Below are 21,927 nucleotides of genomic sequence, written 5' to 3'. Positions count from 1 at the left end.
CTCTGCCCCTCAAAGAGGCTGTCATGATGGGTGAGGTTTAAACCCGTTCCTGTCAGCACACAGACAGGCCTGGAAGAGTAAATTCCAGGGCATTCGATCCTCATTGATCATGTCCAGGCAGTGTAAACCTTTACTGATAAGGTGAGAGCTCCCCTTGTTTTTCTAGCAGATACTAATAGTCCCAGAATTCACAGTCTTCTGGAAACTGTATACATGTGACTATAGGGAAGACCATTCTGTGGCTGTGGTTTGGCATTTGCTTTCTCCTACCACGTATGCTGAAGAGTTCCAAATGTTTTTCTGGATCTTTTCCCTCTGCTATGCTCCATGTCTATGTTTCTGACTGCCCTCTACACATCCCCTATCTTGATGGGTAGGCATTTCTAACATTTAACAGGCCCAGAACTTAACTCATTGCCCTCAGCCCCCAAACTTGCCTTATCGCCTGTATTCTTTATTTCAGCTAATAACTTCTTGTTCCCCATAGAATAGCTCCTAAACTGAAAGCAATGCATTTTACATCATGACTCACAATGCATGCATGCACACACACACACACACACACACACACAAAACTTGAACTGAGATTTCATAAAACATTATGTATTTTTACCATGTATGTTGCCCTCTGATATTTTCTATGTAATTTTCTCTTTTGAAAAATGCTGATGTCAATACTCTTAAATGAAAATTTATAATCCACGAATGAGTCATCTGTAGTGGGAAAACCTGAAACAGATAAAATTTAGTTTCCTTGGATTTGGTTCTGGCCCTAGCCTCCCTGGCATCCTTCACACTGTTATTAGACACATCATTCACTCATTCAGTCTGTCAGTTGATATTTACTGAGTGTATGGGACACTGTAGGCACTATGGATCCAAAGACAAACACTATGGTCTCCCCTCTGCAGTCCAGGGTCCAATGAGAAGACAGATAGTTAATCTAACAACTATGAGGCAGTAGGTATGTCTTACAGAAGTCTGCAAAATGCCCTCGGAGATCACAAAGATCACCCCATGCAACTTGGACCAGAGAATCCAGACGTCTTTCAGGAAAAGATGAAGCATGAGCTGAAGCTAGAATCGGAGATAGGAGTTAACCTGACCAATTAGGGGCAGGACATTCCAGAAGAATGTACTTTCTCCAAATACCCATGTTGTTCCAGGGCCTGAGCAACATGGGTATTTAGAGAAAGTATTTTGACATAATCTTTTCTTTTTAACCAGAATACTTTCCTGCATTCCCTCCCTTTCTTTACTTGGCCAACTGTCAGTCAGTGTTCCTTCTCCCACTAAGCGATCCTCTCCAATGTAGCTTTTCTCAATGTACCCGCCCTCAGGTAGACCCACGCAATCCCCTCTTTGGGCTCTCACCTCCCTCTCCCTCTCAGAGAGCACTTATGCTGAAGGTAGGTCATCGGTGCCTTTGTTCATCTGCCTCACCAGAGTAGGAGCACCTCAAGACGGAGCCCAGTCTCATCCCTCTGTCTTCTGTGACAAACAGTAAATACTAGTCCAGTGAAGAGATGAACTAGTAAAGGAGCATAGAGATGTGCAAGCCACAGCACAGGGGTAGGGTGAAGCTGCTTAAATGAATATGTACAAGAGTTTTTAGCATATTAAAGCATGTTGTTTTAAGATTAAAATGGGCCGGAGATGCTTATTTACAGATGTGGTAACCATGTTTTAAATGTTGATGGCACGCGGGCTACAATTTTCGTATGTGCACTGTTTTATTTGTAAAAGACTATTTTTGGCTTTTAGAGAATACCAGTTTTTCTTTCTAACTTAAAAGTATCTTGGTGGTAGAATTTCTTAGTTGATTAATATAAATGAAATTCTGATACCGGAGACAACACACACCCACTTTTCCTATTGCACAAGTACCCTATCATCTCTAACCATATATTTCAGCCAAACTGTCTCCCAAAAAGGCTTTTATAAGAAGCAAAATTGACTTTTTTAATTGATTTTTTTTTTTTTTAGAGAGGAAGGATAGAGAAACATAAAACATTGATTTGCTGCCTCCTGCACCCCCTACTGAGGTTCCAGCCACCAACCTGGGCATGTGCTCTGACTGGTCGGTGACCTCCTGGTTCATGGGTCGACACTCAACCACTGAGCCACACTGGCAGGGCCCGAAATTGATGTTTAATACTTCGTTTCCTTTGGCCACTAGCTGCCAAGTTTGTATTTCCTGTGCCCATTGTCCCAGGAGTTGTAGGCAGGAGACGAATTGGAGACCTGGAACCTCAAATTCCTCTTGTTTTGCCAGCTTCTGGCTTTATCTCTTGCCATTTTTAACCTCTTTGACTCTTCGTGCTGGTTCATGATAGTTGGGGTTAGAGCATGTGGCATTGATTCCTGTGGAAAAAAAGTAGGCGGACTAGGTTCTCCCACATGGCCAGCGCTTCCCTCACCTGACCCCGTGTCCTGTGGGTGCTCTGAATTCTGTCTAATAGGGACATAGTGCTTGCTGCCGGCCAGGTTCTGTTCTCACCACAGATGAGGGAGGTGCTCTTACCATCTCCAGTTTACAGATGAGGAGGTTGATGCTCGGTGAGGTGATTTCTTGCCCAAGGTCCTACAACTAGTAAGTAAGTAGAGGTGCAGGGGGTCTGTCTCCGGGGTCTGAGCTCTCAACCCTTCAACTCCACTCTTCTCAGTCGGTGACTTACCATGACCATGGAGTGTAATAGTCATAGATGGTGGAGTTGGAAATTCAAATGAAGTGTAAAAGTGCAGGCCCAGTTATATGGGAGCTGGAATTGCCCTTTAATTCCTTTAACCAGATCAAACGTTGTGGTGATAGAAAAGCACACAGGGAAAGAAGGTAGAAGTGCGGGTAAGGAAAGGAGAAAGTTCAGGGAGAACAGTATTTTGGGACGGGGAACCTATGAATCACATAATTAAAGATGTTAACTGTAATGAGCATATGGCCAGTAGAGAAGCGAGCCTCCCAGGCTGTCCATCCTGCTTCTTTGAAACTGCGATGCTCAGACAGAGGATGTGGGATGAGAAATGACAGATTCTTAGAACTGTTTAATGACTAGACATCTGATACCGGAGTGAAGGACAAAAGCTCATGCAAGAATCATGAGGGGCACGGGCATACTTTATTCAGTTCCATGAAGATGATAGCTTATCGTTTGGGTTCTAAACCTACTTATTAAGTTTGGAGTTGATAAAATGCAGCCGATTTCACTTGTCTTACCTCATTCAGCTGCATATGTTAAAGCACAGACATTCATCTTGGGTGGCTCTTTAGCTGGGTTTGGGTTTTACTGAAATAAAATTCCTGGCACACGATAATGGAAAAGAAAAAAAAAAAAATCCAGAGTTTCATCATATGCAGTGTACTGGAGAATTTTGAGTGGTTTGGAAATAATAAGTCTGTTTCCACAATTTCCTGCTCTCCACTAGGTTCTTGGAACGCCAAATGAGGACACTTGGCCTGGAGTTCACTCTTTACCACATTTTAAGCCAGGTATGTTTCATTCATCTCAAATGACTAAATGCTTCCTATATGTAAAAGGTGAAGATATAAATGTTCCCCCTCAAACTCATATATTACCTTGAAAATTTCTTGTTACTTTCGTCATTGTGTATTCTACATATAAATGGAGTTGTCTTTTATTTTCACATTTTATTTTTCTTATAAAGATAGAATAAATGATATCCCTCAGAAGAGGTTTTCATCATGAGGGTTGTAATTCATTTGACTTGGCAGGCTAATCTTGAAGCAAGCATTCATTTCATTATCAGCTAGATTAGCATCTATGTCTATAAAACAAAATTTAAATCGGGGTACGACAATCTGTGTGACTCCTTGTAATAATACTAGGAAAAGTATTAATTATAAAAAGGAAAACATCACATTTTGATTTCTTTTTTAAAAACTAGCAACTTATGGTCAGTGAATTTGAGTTTAAACAGATGAAATGTTCTGAATGTCCTATTGTACAGCTTTCAGTCTTTTTAAATGTAAAATATTTAAACACCTAAACGGGAAAATCTGAGAGAAAAATGCAGTACTTGTAAAAATGAACTGTCAGGTTTTTGCTCACCAGGAGGTGGCAGTCAAGAAACTTCCAACTTTAATGATTATATTAAACAGAAGAAGAATCTCAAACTTGGTCTGTTTAACTTTTATAGGAGGGATGAAAGGTTTGCAATTGGAAATTTAATAAAAATCAGTGAAATGAATTATTGTAAAATGATTCTCTTGTTGGTTGTTGGGTTTTTATTTCTTAGTTACAAAACATGTATTATAAAATGCAGACCCACCATAAAATTACTGAAAGGGATTTTATGGAAGATCTAATAGTTCATTATTTTATGAGGGAAAAGAACTATGAATAATTTCTGTAATTGGGGCCAACTATATTCTTTTTCTCCACTTCCCCTCTTTTGGGGGACCATCAAGAATAAATTATGACCGAATTTGGAAACTATTTTTATTCTTAATATTTTTCTTCTGAAAGTATAGAGTGTGTACTGAGAATTCTTTTATCTTCTTCAGTGCCCAAGGACTCTCTGTACTTTTACTAAAAATTTTACTAACTTCTGTGTTCTAAAAGACTATAGCAACTTAACAATTTAGATGGATTTTTATCTCTTCTTTTTTTCAACTGAGCAAGAATCATCCTCCAACTGCTCCAATTGTACCTAGTGAGTCTAAGTGAGAACACAGCCCTTTGTAAATGTTCCAAATTTGGGCTCTTAAAGAAGGTTAGTATCTAGCTTATAAAGTCTGAAGAAATAAGACAAAGGAGACTGTGAAAAAAATTAAATGAATAAAGATGGGTGCAGAAAGAAACAATTAAGATCGGTAGTCATTTGGCCTGCCAAGTTTCTGCACTAGAAAACATGAAGGAATTTGTTGATTTTGGTGTAAATAGAATTTATCTTCCTCAACAACCTACAAAAGCATGTATCACATGTGTCCTGGAAAGTAATATGATGTAGTAGAAAATAAGCTAACAGATTGAGAACTGCATGAGATCAGAGACTGCACATAATACCTATTTTGATGTTCAACAAATGTTTGTTTCTCTGAATTATATTGAATTAGAGGCTCAGGGCATGAAATTCGTGCACGGGTAGGGTCCCTAGGCCTGGCCAACGATCAGGGCTAATCAGGGCCTTCTGGCTGCCGACCAAGGCCTTCCTACTGCTGGCCAGGGCCTTCCTTCATTCCATGCCACCACCTGGTGGTCAGCGCACGTCATAGCGAGCAATCGAACTCACAGTCGAACTCCTGAGGGGACATTTTGCATATTAGCCTTTTATATATACAGAGGAGTAAAACAGACATTACTTATGACTGTTTTGATAGATATATAAATTAGGACATATATGTTTAAGTTATTAATATGATGTACAGGTGTCACTACAGATATATGGGACATAATAGGTCAGCGGAATCCAAAAGAATAACATGTGCAGATGGTGTAAGGCATGGGAGCTGATAAACAAGAAAGATGTTATGGGCCAAGCTGGAGGCTTGAGGATGAGAGAAGATGTGGGAAATGCTTCCTGAGTTGGCTTGAGAAAAGTCAAGGGAAGACAATATATTAGATTGAGGCAAAGGAAGCCAATCTATGAGTCCTTTCATGCAGCCCAGTAACCAGACCATCAGGGGTCCTCGTCTCCCCCAGTCTGGACCTCATACTCCAGGGAAGAAGATGCACATTCCAGGAGGATAAAGGGATCAGTGGTAGTTCCATCAACCCTTCACCTCCTTATTCTGCCCCACAGCGTGCCTTGGAAAGTCTGAGGGAAAACAAAACATCTGAGCCATGAGGACATACTTTGTTTTGTTTTGTTTAATAGACTTTAATTTTTTTAGAGCATTTTTGGTTCATAGCAAAATTAAGTGGAAGGTACAGAAATTTCCCATATATGCCTTGCCCCATATATGCACCGACAACCTCACCATATCAACACCCCCACCAGAGTGGTACATTTGTTACACTGATGGACCTTCATTGACATGTCAATATTACCCAAAGTCCATAGTTTTCATTAGGATTCATTCTAGGTGTTGTATAGTCTATGGATTTGTACATATGTATAATGACATGTATCCACCATCATACTATCACACAGAGTAGTTTCCCTGCTCTAAAAATCCTCTGTGCTCTGCCTTTTTATTTCTCATTCCCCCCACCCCCTGGCAACCACTGATCTTTTCACTGTCTCCACAGTTTTGCCTTTTTAAGAATGTCATACAATTGGACTTATACAGGATGTTGCCTTTTCAGACCGGCTTCTTTCACTTAGTAATATGCATTTCAGTTTCCTTTATGTCTCCTCATGGCTTGATAGCTGATTTTTTTTAGAGCTGAATATTCCGTTGTCTGGATGTTTATTCACTCACTCACCTACTGAAGGACATCCTGATTGTTCCAAGGTTGGACGGTTATGAATCAAGCTGCAGATTGTTATGTGGATAGAAGTTTTCCGCTCCTTTGAGTAAATACCACGGAGTGTGATTGATAGATCGGACATGTTTTGCTTAGTTTTTGAATAGGTCATAAATTTAAGCAACTCAAGATATCAAACAATACTGAGAGAAGCAAAGCCTCCCATCTACCACTTCCCCAGCATCACTGCCCCACCACAGGCTCCATTTTACTAGTTTCTTATGTTCCTTTTCTTTATGTAAATGAAATAAATTATAAAAGTATATTTTTATGGTTCGAATATTAAACACACTTTTGGCCTTGCTTTTCTCACTAATGCGTCCTAGGGCTTCCCATGCAGAGGAGGCCTGTGAGCTTCTCTCTTCTCTTACAGCTGCACTGTTTCCCATGGCATGGATTTAACCTGTTCCCCACGTATGGACATTTGGGTTGTTTCTAGTGTTTGGCTATTATAAATATTAAAAACATGTAGATAGGCACATACAATACACATTGCATGTATGCAAGAATATCTGAGCGATAAGTTACCGGATGTAAGGTTAAAGAATCAATAAGTACTTAAGGCTATAATTTTGAACTCTTATGTCGGGCTGTTGTCCAAAGAGATGGTACGAGCTGGCTCTGTGACCAGCAATAGTACTGGGTGGTGAAGAGTACTTGGAGGAAAATAGAGCAAGAAATGGGCTCAGGCAGTGCCAGGAAAGGAGGTGATTTACAGTTTTAAATGGTAAATATAATCAAGGAAAGCCCCACTGAAAAGATGACATTTGACTGAAGGACATGAAAGAGCCATCAAGAGATGGAAGAAGGAACTAGGAGAAGCTCCAGGGCAGTCTAGTCCTGCTCTCTGCTTTGTAAGGTGAGGGCCTGAGGTCAGGATGTTGCAGGACGCCCTGCGTTAGTGGAGAGGTGGAGTGGCCTAGCTCTCCCTGGGTTTCTGTTCAGTCCTCCCTGTTCCAGTGCACATCGCGGAAGATCCTGCTGCTGGATCTGAATTGTGATTTCTCTCTGACCTTCTTCTACTGAACATTATTTCTTGACTCAACCTCTTTTTTTTGTTGTTGTTTGCAAAGAACTTTACATTTTATTTTTCAATTCCAGTTTACATTTAATATTATTTTGCATTGGTTTCAGGTGTATAGCATAGTGGTTAGACAATCATATACTTTACAAAGTAGTCCCCTGATATTCCCACTACCCACCTGGAACCATACACGATGCCGTACAATATTATTGACTATGTTCCCTATGTTCTTTATGGACAATTAGTTTATAAAGAACATTTCAGAGAAGTAGAGAAGATCTGATCTCTGTATTTAGTAAAATACATCAAACTGCAAATATCACTTGGCATTAAATAGTTTGGCCCCGAAATAACATGTAGATTCCATGTCTGATACTTTCAATCACTTCTTAAATGCTTCCAACAAAACAGGCATTTAACAGCTATTGAATGACAAATTATTATCCAGGAGTTTAAAAAGAAAGGCACTGTAAAATTCGGGGGTGAGGGTGGAGGGTGACGTAGGAAATGTTCCCAGACAAGAAGCAATTAAAAGCATGTAATGGCAAGTCCTGGCTTGGGAGAAGTTACTCTCACACCAGTTGGGAGTAATATCATAGGGACAGCTTTCCCCCCATAGGTCCTTCGCTGGCCGAGGACTTGATATGAAATGTCATAGATACAGCCAATGCTATAACATGAAAATAAAAAATAGCCAAAAATCTTGATAATCACTCAAAAATGTAAAATACAGCAATCCTCCTTGTCCACAGTGTTTTCTGCATTTCAGTTACCTGTGGCCAACTGAGGTTTGAAAATATTAAATGGGAAATTCCAGAAATAAACAATTTATAAGTTCTAAATTGCATGCCGTTCAGAGTAGTGTGATTAATTCTTGGTCTGTGCCTCTTGGTCCTTCTCTGTCCTGCCTGGGACATGAATCATCCTTTTGTCTCATGTATTCACAATGTATACTCCCCCTGCCCAGTAGTCAGTAGTTTATCATTTACTAGACTGTCCTGTAATCTAGTGCTTATGTACAAATAACTCTTATTTTACTTACTAATGGCCCCCAAGGTTAAGAGTAGTGATGCTGGCAATTCAGATATGCCAAAGTCAGTACCATTAATATCTCATCATTTACACAAAATATCAGTGGGCAAAGAAGTGTACCCCACTCACGAAGGTGGGAATAGAGAAGAGAGGAAATATTTTCTGAATAACTAATGTCCCCCACTAGGTCTTCTAACTTAGGACACTTGTTGTCTACTCCTGGCTAAAATACATGAATCAAATTAATTTCTGTTTAAAATAATGTTGATTTTAAAATCCCTTTAAGCCATTTTCTTATCGCTCTATGACTATGGAGTAATAACACGCTAATAGGTGAGAGAAGAAAATCTTGGTTTTCATTACTTAAGATGCAAGTAATATTTTAAACACCCCCCCCCCCAATATTCAAGTCAGATAATAGGGTGATAAACTGATTATGAATAATTAGCTCAGTTGTAAAATCTGATGAAATTTCCTTCCCTTACATATGATCCAGCACTCTCAAAATACCATTGTAGCTAATAAACAATAATGTTTGTAATCGAGATTCTTTTAAAAAGACATAAGTATGTGTGTACAGAGATGCTTTCGCCTCTAGCAGCGGTTCTCAACCTATGGGTCGCGACCCCTGAAAATACATCCTGCATATCAGATATTTACATTATGATTCATAACAGTAGCAAAATTACAGCTAGGAAGTAGCAACAAAAATAATTTTATGGTTGGGGGTCACCACAACATGAGGAACTGTATTAAAGGGTCGCGGCATTAGGAAGGTTGAGAACCACTGGCAGAGCCATCTTTGTAAACCCAATTAATAATCTCTTGACTGAAAAAAAATAAAAATAAAAATAAAAAATAATCTCTTGACTGTAAAGAAGGACAATTGGTACTCTCTCAGAATGCCAGCCCTTGATCTCCACTAGGGCATTGAAATCACCGAATTACATACAAGGAGTTAGAAGAGCAATGACGTGTCTGTGATTTTTATGCATTTCTTTAACTGTTGCCTCAAGATGGATATTTAGGGTAGCTTAGCATTTATCCTCCCTAGAGTAGTACTGCTTTTATAGACCACATGTCTGCCTTGTCCATGTATAACATAACTGTGCCAGATGCTCAGCTTTTCACGCATATTAATAAAGTTGTGGCAGTAATAATAGCTAGCAAGGATAAAATGTTTATTATGTGTCAGACACTCTTATTAGCTCTGGAGTTGTATTTTCTCAGTGAACATGCATGGCTAACTATTTAAAGTAAGGACTGTTATGAGCCCTGTGTGTAATATAGGAAAACTGAGGCACTGAAATATTTTTTTGAAGTAATATGTCTAAAGTCACTAGAATTGGAAGACATTTGTGGGGGATGTCCTGTGTACACAAAACAGGTTTGGTCTCCTAGACTTGAAAGCATAAGACACGTGAAGCCTGTGGAAAGAGCATTAGGAGTAAGGAGAGTATTATTTGTGTGCTTAGGTTTTTAAAAATAGGCTTCATTTCTTAGAGAAGTTTGAGGTTCACAGCAAAACTGAGCAGAAGGTATAGACCTTTCCCATATGCCCCTGGTCCTCACACATGCACAGCCTCCCCCATTATCAACATTCCCCACCAGAGTGGTTCATTTGTTATAACTGATAAGCCAACATTGACACATCATTATAACCCAGAGTCCATAGTTTGCATTAGGGTTGCATACTTGGTATTGTACATTCAGTGGGTTTGGTCAAATGTGTGATGACATGTATCCATCATTATAGTGTTACACAGAGTAATGTCACTGCCCTAAGAAAATCCCCTGTGTTCTACCTGTTCATCCCACCCCCTCCCTTAGCCCCTAGCAACCACTGATCTTTTTACTGTCCCCGTAGTTTTGCCTTTTCCAGAATCTCATATAGTTGCAAGTGAGATTTTTATTGCTGGTTAAAGGAACTTTGATTTGTTTGTGCTTCTTATGTATCCCAGCTCTTTGGTAGCAGTAGACTGGGAGCAGAGACTGGTTCAGCCCTTGCCACTAGCCTGCTTCAGGGCCTCAGGCAACTCAGCCTTTCTTTTTTTTTTCTTGATTTCAGAGAGGAAGGGAGAGGGAGAAAGAGATAGAAACATCAATGATGAGAGACAATCATTGATTGGCTGCCTCCTTCCTGCCACCTACTGTGGAATGAGCCCACAAGCCACACATATGCCCTGACCAGGAATTGAACCTTGATCTCCTGGTTCATAGATCAACGCTCAACCACTAGGTCACACTGGCTGGGCCAACTCCAACTTTCTAACCACAGTTCACTTTCTTGTCACATGAAATGGCTAGACTACCTGATTGCTCAGGTCCTGTCTAGCTCCCACTTCCCTGGGAAGGCTGAGTGCTGCCTTCCTGATCTCTTTCCCCCTTTGCTGAGTTGAATGGAGGGGTGGGTGGGGACACACAGAGCGTGAGACACAAAGTCTCCTTTCTTTTCTGGGAGCTATAAAGAATCATTCTGATTTGTGAATGGTACAATTTAGACTTTAATAAATGCCTAACTGATTAAACTTGACCTCTCTAGAGAAAATGTCTTATGGAAAGAGAAGTGTCCCCTGACGTTTAGGTTGGGAAAGGTGTGGATAGTTAGAAGACTTCACTTGGGCATATACACTCCCAAACCCACATATGTATGTACATTAGAAAAACCAAATGCTGTCCGAAGTCAGAGTGCAATGAATATAACAGAATATTTGTTTATGAAAGTTGCTCAAAGGTTACTCATTTTAACATGCACACCATTGGGAATTGGAGGATGGTTTGCTGCAGCCAGGGCTGGGCAGGATGCTGCAGTTTCCTGGTTTCAGGGCTAAGGATGACTGTTAGCACCTGGGGAAGCCACTCTGGTGCCAGCCACTCTGGTGCCACAGGGCAATGCAATTCTGGTCAGTGTTAACATGTCACATCAGAGCTTCTCACTGGTAACACTAGAGCTATCATATCTCAAGCATAAATTTGGGGGATATCAAGTGTTTTAAAGCTGTGAATTACAACTGTGCAATTTCTAAAGTGCCCTGTTTGGATCTCTGTACTTTTTGGGGGGGCTGAGATATCTAAAATCCCCATATTTTGAAACAAGCTTAGCCTTCTATTTGGGGTAAACCTTCTTCTACTGTACATGAATTCTGCTCTACTTCTGTTCTAAGCACTATAGATGGTTTCAATTCAGCTATTATAAATCTTGATCAGAATATCAACTGAAATGTTTACTGCTAACCTGCTTTTCCTATAATAAATATGTAAAGGCAAAATCTTGTGAACACTTGTAAATATAGTTTTCTCCTATTGATATTCCCTTAGTATTGGCTCCCATGACATAGGCTACTCATGACTTTATGTTTTGTGCACTGTTCTATTTACAGTGCCTAGAACAGTGCCTGGCAAGCAGCAGGCACATGATAAGTATTTGCAGAATGAGTAAGAGAATGAATGAATACTCATGCCTTCTATCCTGAAGGACTTAGATGTATTATTTGTTGCATAAACAAGTAACTAGGGTGACTGTCTGAAATGTCACCAGTGATTCATGACTATGTTCATTGTTCACCCTTATAAAGGACTGGAGCCCTTTTCTTCTATGGAAGTAATCTTGAGAAAGGCTTCAGGTTCCACACTTCAGCCAGGTAATAGGATACCCACAGCTCTGTGCTTCTATCCTTACTACTTGTACAAGCTCAGAAAGAAAAAGTAAATGCATTTTTTAAATATATTTTTATTGATTTCAGAGAGGAAAGGAGAGGAAGAGAAAGATAGAAACATCCATGATGAGAGAGAACCATTGATTGGTTGCCTCCTGCATGCACCCTACTTGGGATCAAGCCCGCAACCCAGGCATATGCCCTTGACTGGAATCGAACCTGGGACCCTTCAGTCCACAGGCCAACGCTCTATCCACTGAGCCAAACCCAGCTAAGGCAATGCATTTTTTTCAATGCAAAAGAATCTGAAGAAATTTAATTGTGAAATATATATATATATATATATATATATATATATATATATATATATTTGCCAATCTGACAAAAATAGGCATAATTTTTGATTCATTCACAACATATGCTATTGTTGTGCTGACTGTTGTCATTTTTTTATTTGACAGCCTAAGGGAAAAGAGGTCAGTGCCCTTGACAAAATAGGCAGATAGTGCATGTTTTAAAAATCCTTGCAGCACACCAGTGTGCCTCTTGTGGCACATTATCGAAAATTGCTGGTTTAGAAGAGTTAATTATAAAGTACGTCCAATATTTCCAATGGTGTTTTGGGCATACTCATTTTGATATTGACTTATATTCTGTGGTATTATTTACATTGGATGATATTAAATCCATTTGCAAAAGATATACTAAAGTTTGAGACGACTTTTGATTTTTTCCTCTGTTGCTAGTCCTCCTTCACCTCCCTCCCCTCCAACCCTCCCTCACCCCTACCTGCCGCCCCACCCCCAAATAAAAAGAAAGAAAAATTTGAGTTTACAGATCCTGGCTTAGCCTTTCAAGTCCTTTGAACATACTTGGTCTTTTTATTTGTTGGTTAATTTAACTATTTGTTTTCTTGTTTTTGAAGTTAAAAACACAGCAGTGTCTCATAATGTACAAAAAACATTGGTGAAAAGGGAATGTGGAGATTAACAAAATATTCTGCACCATACAGTCCATACTGATAAGCAGATGAGTAATTTCCAATTTAGGTTTCATCCTCCTGTGAATTCTAGGCAGCTCTCAGAGTGCCTCGGGCCATTTCAGGTGTAGCTCTTTCAAGCTGGGGGCCTTGAGAATCTGCAGCATTGTTCTCCAGTTGTTTTCCCGTGGAATTTCAATGACTCGCAGTGTGCAAGCATGGCTGGCAGTGTGAGGGCAAACCTTCCCAGCCTCCTGTCCCCCATCCTCATCGTGCTGCATAGCAAGTGATTTCTTCCCTGGGCCCCTGCTGTGTGTGACCATCCTCTGCAGTGTCCCTGCAATAAGAGAAGGTAAAAATCAGCCTGCAGGTTTAAATTAATTGCACTCTTCTGTTATGCTATGAGTTAGCCAATGCTTTAAATCACAGCATCCTAAACTGCTAGTTTAAACATAATTGGAAAGAGAAAGCCGTCATTGAAGTACCCAGTGAGAGCGTAAACTTACTGAAGACCAGTGTAAAACACACATAGGCAAATACTCCAATAACATGATACATTGGCTCCTAGGCAGTTGAATAGCTATTTTATTAAATGCACCTGTTGTTCATTTGGGGCACTAATGTTAACCCGTTTTTGTTCTCAACATTTACATGGCGAATGATGTTGCTTTTGTTCTAATGGAACATTCTTTTTATTTGTGATGGAAATCGTTTTTAAAATGCAATGTAAATGTAATGTATGCTCCTTGCAGAGAATGTTAGAAATGACTCTGTTGGAAGTAGTGGACTTTAGCAGCGAAGCTCTGAAAGATGCTGTTGGATACAAGACACCGGGTCCTGGGTATTCCTTCTCGTTTCAGATGTCTGAGTTTATCTCGTCTTCGTTTGGAAGAGAAATAGATGCAGGGAGTGGCTGTGCCACTGGGCTCTCCGGAGACTGTGTCTCTATCCACATTGCAGCACTTTTCATCCTGTGCTTGTAATTCTGCATTTACATTTCGGTACCAGGGCTTCCTCATTGCCATGTGCCCATTGCCCAGTGCGACGCCTGGCACAGCAGGCAGGTACCCAGGTGACACTTGTTAAAAGAAGAGTTTATGTGACGTGTAGAGAAGGTTGTAGAATGACTTCTTTCTTATTTTTTCATATTTTATGTGGCATGTTTTATTACCAATTTTGGCTCTTTTATGTACAGCTAAAATTGACATATTGTAGTTCGGAAAAAAAATTTCTGTTACCATAGCCTGTGAAGCTCTAAATAGAAGCAATTCTTAGAAGTAATATTTATGTGTAGTCATTAATTGCCAAGAATAATAAGTTACTTGTAAATGTAAGATTGTATTAATTTTATCTGTAATGGAATTCTTGTTGCTCCCAAAATCATAGCAAATTATTAAAACTGCTTTGTGGCGAGTACAAAGTTAAGGAGATCAAATTTATTTTACAAGGACATTTGATGTAATTAATTTTTAAAATATATCTTGCTTTTTAAATGCTAGACTTTAGATAATAATAATTTTTAAAAAGCCTTTATTAAAAGAACTATTCTTCCCATTTCTCCTTACTTTGTCAGTTAATCCTCAAACCTAGAATATTCCTTTAAATTTCTGCTCTACACCAGCTAGCTGAATTATGTTGCACTTTATATAATTCAGTCTACTAGATAATAATTCAGACATTGGATATTCTGTTGGTGAGCACTTTTGCCTATAGCTTTAGATCAATATTTGTAGTAAAGCCGATCTTCAGAGAATGCACATCATTATAGCATTGGCCAGTTTCTGTACTGTTTGGTCAATGCCTGTGCCTTGCAGGTTATTAAGTATTTGACCATTACCCCTGCTTGAATGAAATTGTTGGATCCTGTGGTAGTTATATTTTTCATTTTTTGAGGAACTTTCATACCATTTTCCATAGGGGCTACATCAGTTTACATTCCCACCAAGAATGTACAAGATCCTCATCAGCACTTATCTCTTGTCTTCTTGATAATAACCATTTGAACAGGAGTGAGGTGATATCTCATTATGGTTTTGATTTGCATTTCTGTGAGGATTAGTGACGTTGAGCACCTTTCCCTGCACCTCTTGGCCATTTGAGTATATTCTTTGGAAAAAAGATTTTTTCAGGTCCTTTGTCCATTTTTAAAATTGGATTATTTGGGTTTGTTTGTTTGCTTGCTATGAGTTACAAGAGCTTTTATATATTTTGAGATTGACCTCATGTCAGATATGAGGTTTTCTAATATTTTACCTCATTTTGTGGGTTGCCTTTTGTTTTGTTGATTTTTTTTCTGCAGAGCTTTAGTTTCTTGTAGTCCTACTTATTTATTATGCTTTTGTTGCTTGTGCTTTGTATATTGTACCCATAAAATCATTGCAAGGTTCCCTGTTTTTGTTTTTTCAGGTCTTACATTTAAATCTTTAGTTCTTTGGGGGTTTTTTAGTTAATTTTTGTAAGTAGTATAAGGTAGATATGCAGTTTTATTTTTAATTTTTTGCGTATACATATCCAGTTTTTCTATCACGTTCATTGAAGAGACTGTTTTTTCTCCATTGAGTATTTTGGCTCCTTGTCAAATATTAGTTGACTTTATCTGCATAAATTTATTTCTGGGCTCTCTGCTCTCTTTCATTAGTTTATGTGTCTGTTTTTATGCCAGTACCATACTGTTTTGATTGCTATAGCTTTCTAATAAGTTTGAAACCAGGAAGTATAATACCTCCAGCTTTTTTCTTTCTCAAGATTGTTTTGACTATTCAGGGTCTTCTCTGGTTCCATATAAATTTTGGGATTATTTTTTCTATTTCTGTAAAATAAAATGCCACTGGAATATTAACAGGGATCACATTAAATCGATAAGTGACTTTGGGTAAAAATATTAATTTTTCAATTATGAGCTTGGAATATCTTTCCATTTATTTGTATCTTCTTCAGTTTCTTTTATCACTGTCTTATACTTTTCAGTATACAGACCTTTCAACTCATAGTTACATTTATTCCCAGGTATTTTATTGTTTTTGTTATTAGAAATAGTATTGTTTTCCTTATTTTTTTATTGGATAAGTCATTAGTATATGGGAATGCAACTGATTTTTGTAGATTGATTTTGAGTTCTGTAACTTCACTGAATTTGTTTATTAGATCTAGCTTTTTTGGTGGAATTTTGAAGATTTTCTGTATAAAAAATTGTCAACTGCAGCCTGGTCAGCATGGCTCAGTAGTTGAGCATTAACCTATGAACCAGGAGGTCATGGTTTGATTCCCGGTCAGGGCACATGCTGGGTTGCGGGCTCAATCCCTTGTGTGGGGCATGCAGGAAGCAGCCAATCAATGATTCTTTCTCATTATTGATGTTTCTATCCTTCTTTCCCCTTCCCTCTCTCTGAAATCAATAAAAATATATTTTCAAAAAAGAAAATTGTCATCTGCAAGCAGAGACAATTTTTCTTCTTTTCATTTTGCATGCCAAATTATCTGTCTGTCTGTCTGCCTGCCTGTCTATCCATTTACTTATTTTCTTGCCTAATTTCTCTGACTCGGACTTCCAGTTACTACTATGTTATATAGGAGTGGTGAGAGTGGCACCCTTGTCTTGTTCCTGATCTTAAAGGAAAAGCTTTCTACCTTTCACCATTAAGTATAATATTAGCTGTGGGCTTGTCATATATGGACTTTATTGGGTTGAGGTACATTCCTTCTATGTCCAATTCATTGAGAGTTATCATGAATGGATGTTAAATTTTGTCAAATTATTTTTCTGCATTGATTGAGACAATCATGTGATATTTTTCTATTAAAGTGATATATATTTTTGACTTGCATATGTTGAATCATTCTTACATCCCAGGATGCATACTATTAAAGAAACATTATTTTTTCATTGCTTGTGGGAAAATGAAAAGTGACCTGTCAGCATCTGTTTAAATGTAAAATGTACAGACAATTTGCCAAGCAGTTTTACTATTTTGGGCAATCTACCAAACAGATGAAATGAAAGCATCAGTGTATAGAGATAGATATGCAGGGATATTTGCTGAAGCGTTGTTTTTAAGCTGAAGGAGCAGGGAGCCACCTAAACTCTCATCACCTTGAGAATGATCAGATAACTTATGGTACTTCTATTCTATGAAATATTCATAGAGTTTTATAACAATGTTACTTCTATTTTTTTTTGATTTGAAGGATTACCCAGTGTATATTAGTAAATGCCTAAAAACTTTAAGAGAATGGTTATTGTAAAATCCAGCAAAAAAAAATTAAAATAGTGTATATAGTGAATGGGTATGTGTTTATTAACATAAGAATTGTGTGGAGACATATGAAGCCATTAACTATTGCTGTATCATCAGAAGTAGACAACGGGAGCAGGGCAGATTATCAATATCTGTTATGTGCCACTTTGCTGTTTAACTTGGTAAAACAAATGTTATGTTTTAATTGAAAAAACATAAAGTTTTTCAATGATAAATATTCACTATAAGACACTGGTAGTTTGGCCTAGAGCAAGTGCAGATGTCATAGAGTGTAAGAAAGAAGAGCTAACAGTATCGTATTTGATCAGAGATCTCTTCATAGAGAAAACAACAGGTCTCACTTTACCATTGCATCAATGTTCTCCTGTAAATCTACTTACAGTTTGGAATTTATATTTATTTTTAAACCAAATTAAAACTTTGTTATTCTAAGAAATAATGACTACGAAACCAGATTATGAAACAGATCACTGTAGTCAAAATTAAACAATGCTTTATTGTTTAAAATGTTAAGATCTTCCTGTTTTCGAAGATGAAGACCTCCTATGGCTAGCATAATATGGCTAAGTTGAACACTATCTTTTTAAAAGTTGATTTTTAGACACACTTTTTGAACAGTATAACAATATATACATTTGCAACAAAGATTGTTTATCATTTTTCTTTGTTTCAGAACGCTTTACCGTGTACAGCTCTAAACACCTTAGACAAGCCTGGAATAAGTAAGTCTTTTACAGATTGTTCTCTCTCTCTCTCTCTCTCTCTCTCTCTCTCTCTCTCTCTCTCTCTCTCTCAATTTTTAAGACTCTCCTGATAAGTTTTCATGACATTTTTTTCATTATTCATTCATCCATTCATTTAACCATTAACCAGTTACTGAGCCCTAACTGTGCCAGCCACTGTCTTCAGACTGAGCCAACACAGTTATAAAGACGAGTTGTGTTCCTAGAGCAATGTGGCCTTGCTTCATTGTTGTAAGTCCTAAAAGTCATTTGGTCAATCTTGTAACTAGATTTCAAGAAACATTTTAGTGTCAGAAAAATAGCATTTATGAAGTACAATATCATGACTGATTTTATCATCTAAATAGAGTTGGTGACAACTGTTGAGCTAGATAAAATTGATCTTTCAAATTTTTTCAGTTCACCTATTTCCCCCATAAGCTTTATGGGGAAACTAAGTACATACATCACTCAAAGTATATGCACTCCATTTATTTAATTTCTGTTCTGTCACCTGACCTTGTTAAAATAGTTTTATTTCTTGGTTTCAAAATTTGATGAAATCTGTAGATCTGGGTTACTCAAGTTATTCAAAGGTCTTTTATTGCAAGCCAAGCTGTTAGTAAATCATTGAAAGTTGAAAGGCAGAGTAATTGAGTCACCCATCTCATTGTGGGTATCACATTTCAAGCACTGTGCTAGGGAAAAGGTAACTAGAACTCCTTTGATAAAATATACTATAATTTTTCATACCAAAATTTTGTCTCTGGGGAATTTAGTGTTATTATCTCACTTTTTACTGTCATTATATTTTAATTATAGATGCCATAAGTTATGAAAATAAAAGGTAGGACAGGACCTTTTTAAATAACAATGTCTTTAATCAATACTGTCAGTAGATACAGTGGACAGCTTATTATGAGGAACTCATGGAATTTATACATTAAATTCTGCAGTGGTTTACTTGAAAGATCTGGCCATTTATTTTGATTAAATTCATACTTAGAAGAATACTCTAGTGTAATTATTTTTGTCTAACACATGGCCTTGCATTTGTCATTGGAAGAGTCAGTTCTAAATATCTAGAGTCCCCCTAATATTTAGGGAGGCATGCCCTATGCTGGGAGCATTCTGTGTGTGTTTCTTACCCTTTTACTGACCCCCTCGCCCCCATCACCACCACCACTGATCAGCAGTCTAACATATTTTAATTATGTGCTTTCATACATTAAGCAATATATACAGTGTATAGTTCCCACCTTAATGAAATGATTAAACACATCCCTCTCTCCTAATTGCTCAAAAAGTTTTGTTCAACCAACTAACCACTTTATGAAACAATTAATAAAGGCAGTTGAATCTCTAACCCTATCTTTGAAGTAACAGGAAAATCTGGCACATCCTATATAATAAAAGCCTAATATGCTTAGTGTCCGGCCATCCTGTCATTTGTTCAACCAAAGTATAATATGCTAATGATATGTTATGCCTCTCAACCACTCGCTATGATGTACACTGACCACCAGGGGGCAGACAATCGACTAGTCGACCAGTTGCTATGATGTGCACTAACCACCAGGGAGCAGACAGTTGATCGATCAACTGTCATTATGATGTGCACTGACCACCAGGGGTCAGATGCTCCGACCCATAGGTTAGCTTGCTGCTGGGGTCCAGCTGAGAGGGACTGAGCGAGACAGGCCGGATACTCCCTGGAGCCCTCCCAGGGCCCCACCCTGGCTGGCCAACCTCCTGCGTCCTTTCCCAACCCTGATCGTGCATCAGTAGGGTCCCTCAGCCTGGCCTGCACCCTCTCTCAATCCAGGACCCCTCAGGGGATGTCGGAGAGCCGGTTTCGGCCGATCCTGCAGGACAGGCCAAGAGACCCCCGAATTCGTGCACCGGGCCTCTAGCTTACATATAATATTATTTGTAGAAAATAGCCTCCACTTTAGATAACTCCTTTTCTTTCCTTCAGCTGGACAAAGCTAGAATGGCCTCCAAATTGCCCATGAAAATATATGACAATTCTTATCCACTTAAAAGGATAATATAAAGAAGAAATCTTAATTATAGGATTGGGAATAATAAATATACATCAATAAAGAAAAGAAAGTTGGTTTATTCCCTTATACTGGAAGTGCATGATCTGGGTGGGCTCTTCCTGCTCTAAGGGGATTTGGGGCTGAAGAGACACAAATCTTAATTTTATAAATGCATGTACTTTTAGAATAGTCTACAACACACAGGGCCCTGGGGGAAGAGGTCTATAAATGATGCTTGATATTTCTTCCACTGCCCTCTTGTGGAATGACTCACCAGTCATTCCATAGTGAACTCATATGCGCCCCTCCCATTATTTATTGTTGCAGTTGTATTCAGCACCTGCCGTCATGGGCACACTAACATATATGCCCCTCAGAGAAGACTCTCTTGTCCATTTACATTGCTCTATCCCAGGAGAAACTAAGTTATGTAATGTCTTCCAAAGAGAAGAAGAAAACTGAAGTAGTACTCACATTTGTGTTGTTTCACTTCAATCTAACCACCTAAGACCTGATGCTTTCCTTTCTCTGGGAGGTATCGCTTATGTCACAATAACAATAGGTAATTTCATTGACAAAAATCAGGATGTGCAATCCTGGTAGTGCTGCTTTAGAAATTTTAAAAATTATGTGTTGTACTCAATCTTTAAAATTTTTTTTAAAAGGTTCAAGATAACAGCTTTTACTTTTGAGGGCCAATAAGAATTCTTAGGAATATTATTGCTTACAAATAAGAGCACAGTGTCTTTTTAAGAAATTACTTTAGAGATATTTATTACTTGCATTTTCCATGAATATAGGATTTATAATTTTTCAACCAAAAACAAAATCTAAAATACTGAAGACAGTATTACATGTTCATGTAAAGTTTTTGTTAATCAGTTGATAGAATTGTAGTTAATGATTTTCTTTTCATCTCTACCATCACATATGCTTTTTAAAATTTTGAGAATTAATTCAAAGTTATTTAATAAACTGAGTCCCACCTTAGATTACTTTGAAAACATTTTAGGTAAAAATATTAAAAGCTGAACTTGAGCTAAATTTTTTTAATGATCATCATGACTTGTTTAGAAACATGCTAATTTTAAGTCCCTGTAAATCTTATTTTTGTTGCCTTAAGGATTTATTTCAGAAAATACTAAGTAAGAAAATCAGCACTAAAAATTTTTATTAAAATACTACTTTCTGGTATCCCAGTGTTACATACTGAATCCTTAGAGCCAACAAGCTCTAGCCTTAGGCAATTCAAACCCCATGCAATTTAGAAAGAACTGAGAATTCAGAGACATTAATTAGATTATTGATTCTTCCTCCACATGGACATGTGACCCTGCAACCATCATTGACATTTCAACACTTCTCACTTCAAAGTGAGGTCTGAATTCCGAAGCACTGCATTTAAACCCTATTGAGCAAGTGCTGACTTTCTCCATCGCTACAAACAAATTTGCTTGTCTACAGCACAATTATGAAACTGAAGCAACTGGTAAATTCTCTTGTACAGCAGTAATAGATTCAAAACAGAGTGAACTCATTTGCAAGAACTAATTTGAATTCAATTTAGATGGGTTAATAACAGATGGGTAGGTTAACATAAAGAAGTAAGTCACTATTCAAAATTAAGTAACAATGTCTTTAAAAATATTTATTAACTCAGCTATTGAAGCCAGTGGGTATGTTCACCTGCCTGGGAGAATAAGGATTTCTTGAGAAATGAATCCTCAAGTCTCTTTGAACGGCTGTAACATGTGACCCAGATTATTTGGGGGCCAACTCTGCCCT

General features: G+C 38.1%; 1 protein-coding gene across 2 annotated transcripts in view; it reads left to right on the top strand.

The window, feature by feature from the left end:
* CDK14 (cyclin dependent kinase 14) overlaps positions 1-21,927 on the top strand; it is a 531,041-nt gene that overhangs the window by 393,391 nt on the left and 115,723 nt on the right. For both annotated transcript variants that reach the window (XM_036328251.1, XM_036328252.1), the window contains 2 exons: positions 3,424-3,487; positions 18,049-18,097. In XM_036328251.1, coding sequence (XP_036184144.1) covers positions 3,424-3,487; positions 18,049-18,097 — 113 coding nt within the window. The remainder of the gene's footprint in view (positions 1-3,423; positions 3,488-18,048; positions 18,098-21,927) is intronic.

Source organism: Myotis myotis, unplaced genomic scaffold, assembly GCF_014108235.1.
Source record: "Myotis myotis isolate mMyoMyo1 unplaced genomic scaffold, mMyoMyo1.p scaffold_m19_p_11, whole genome shotgun sequence".
NCBI classification, from domain to species: Eukaryota; Metazoa; Chordata; class Mammalia; order Chiroptera; family Vespertilionidae; genus Myotis; species Myotis myotis.
The sequence above is the reverse complement of the archived record's forward strand: the minus strand, read 5'-3'. Positions and strand labels throughout refer to the sequence as shown.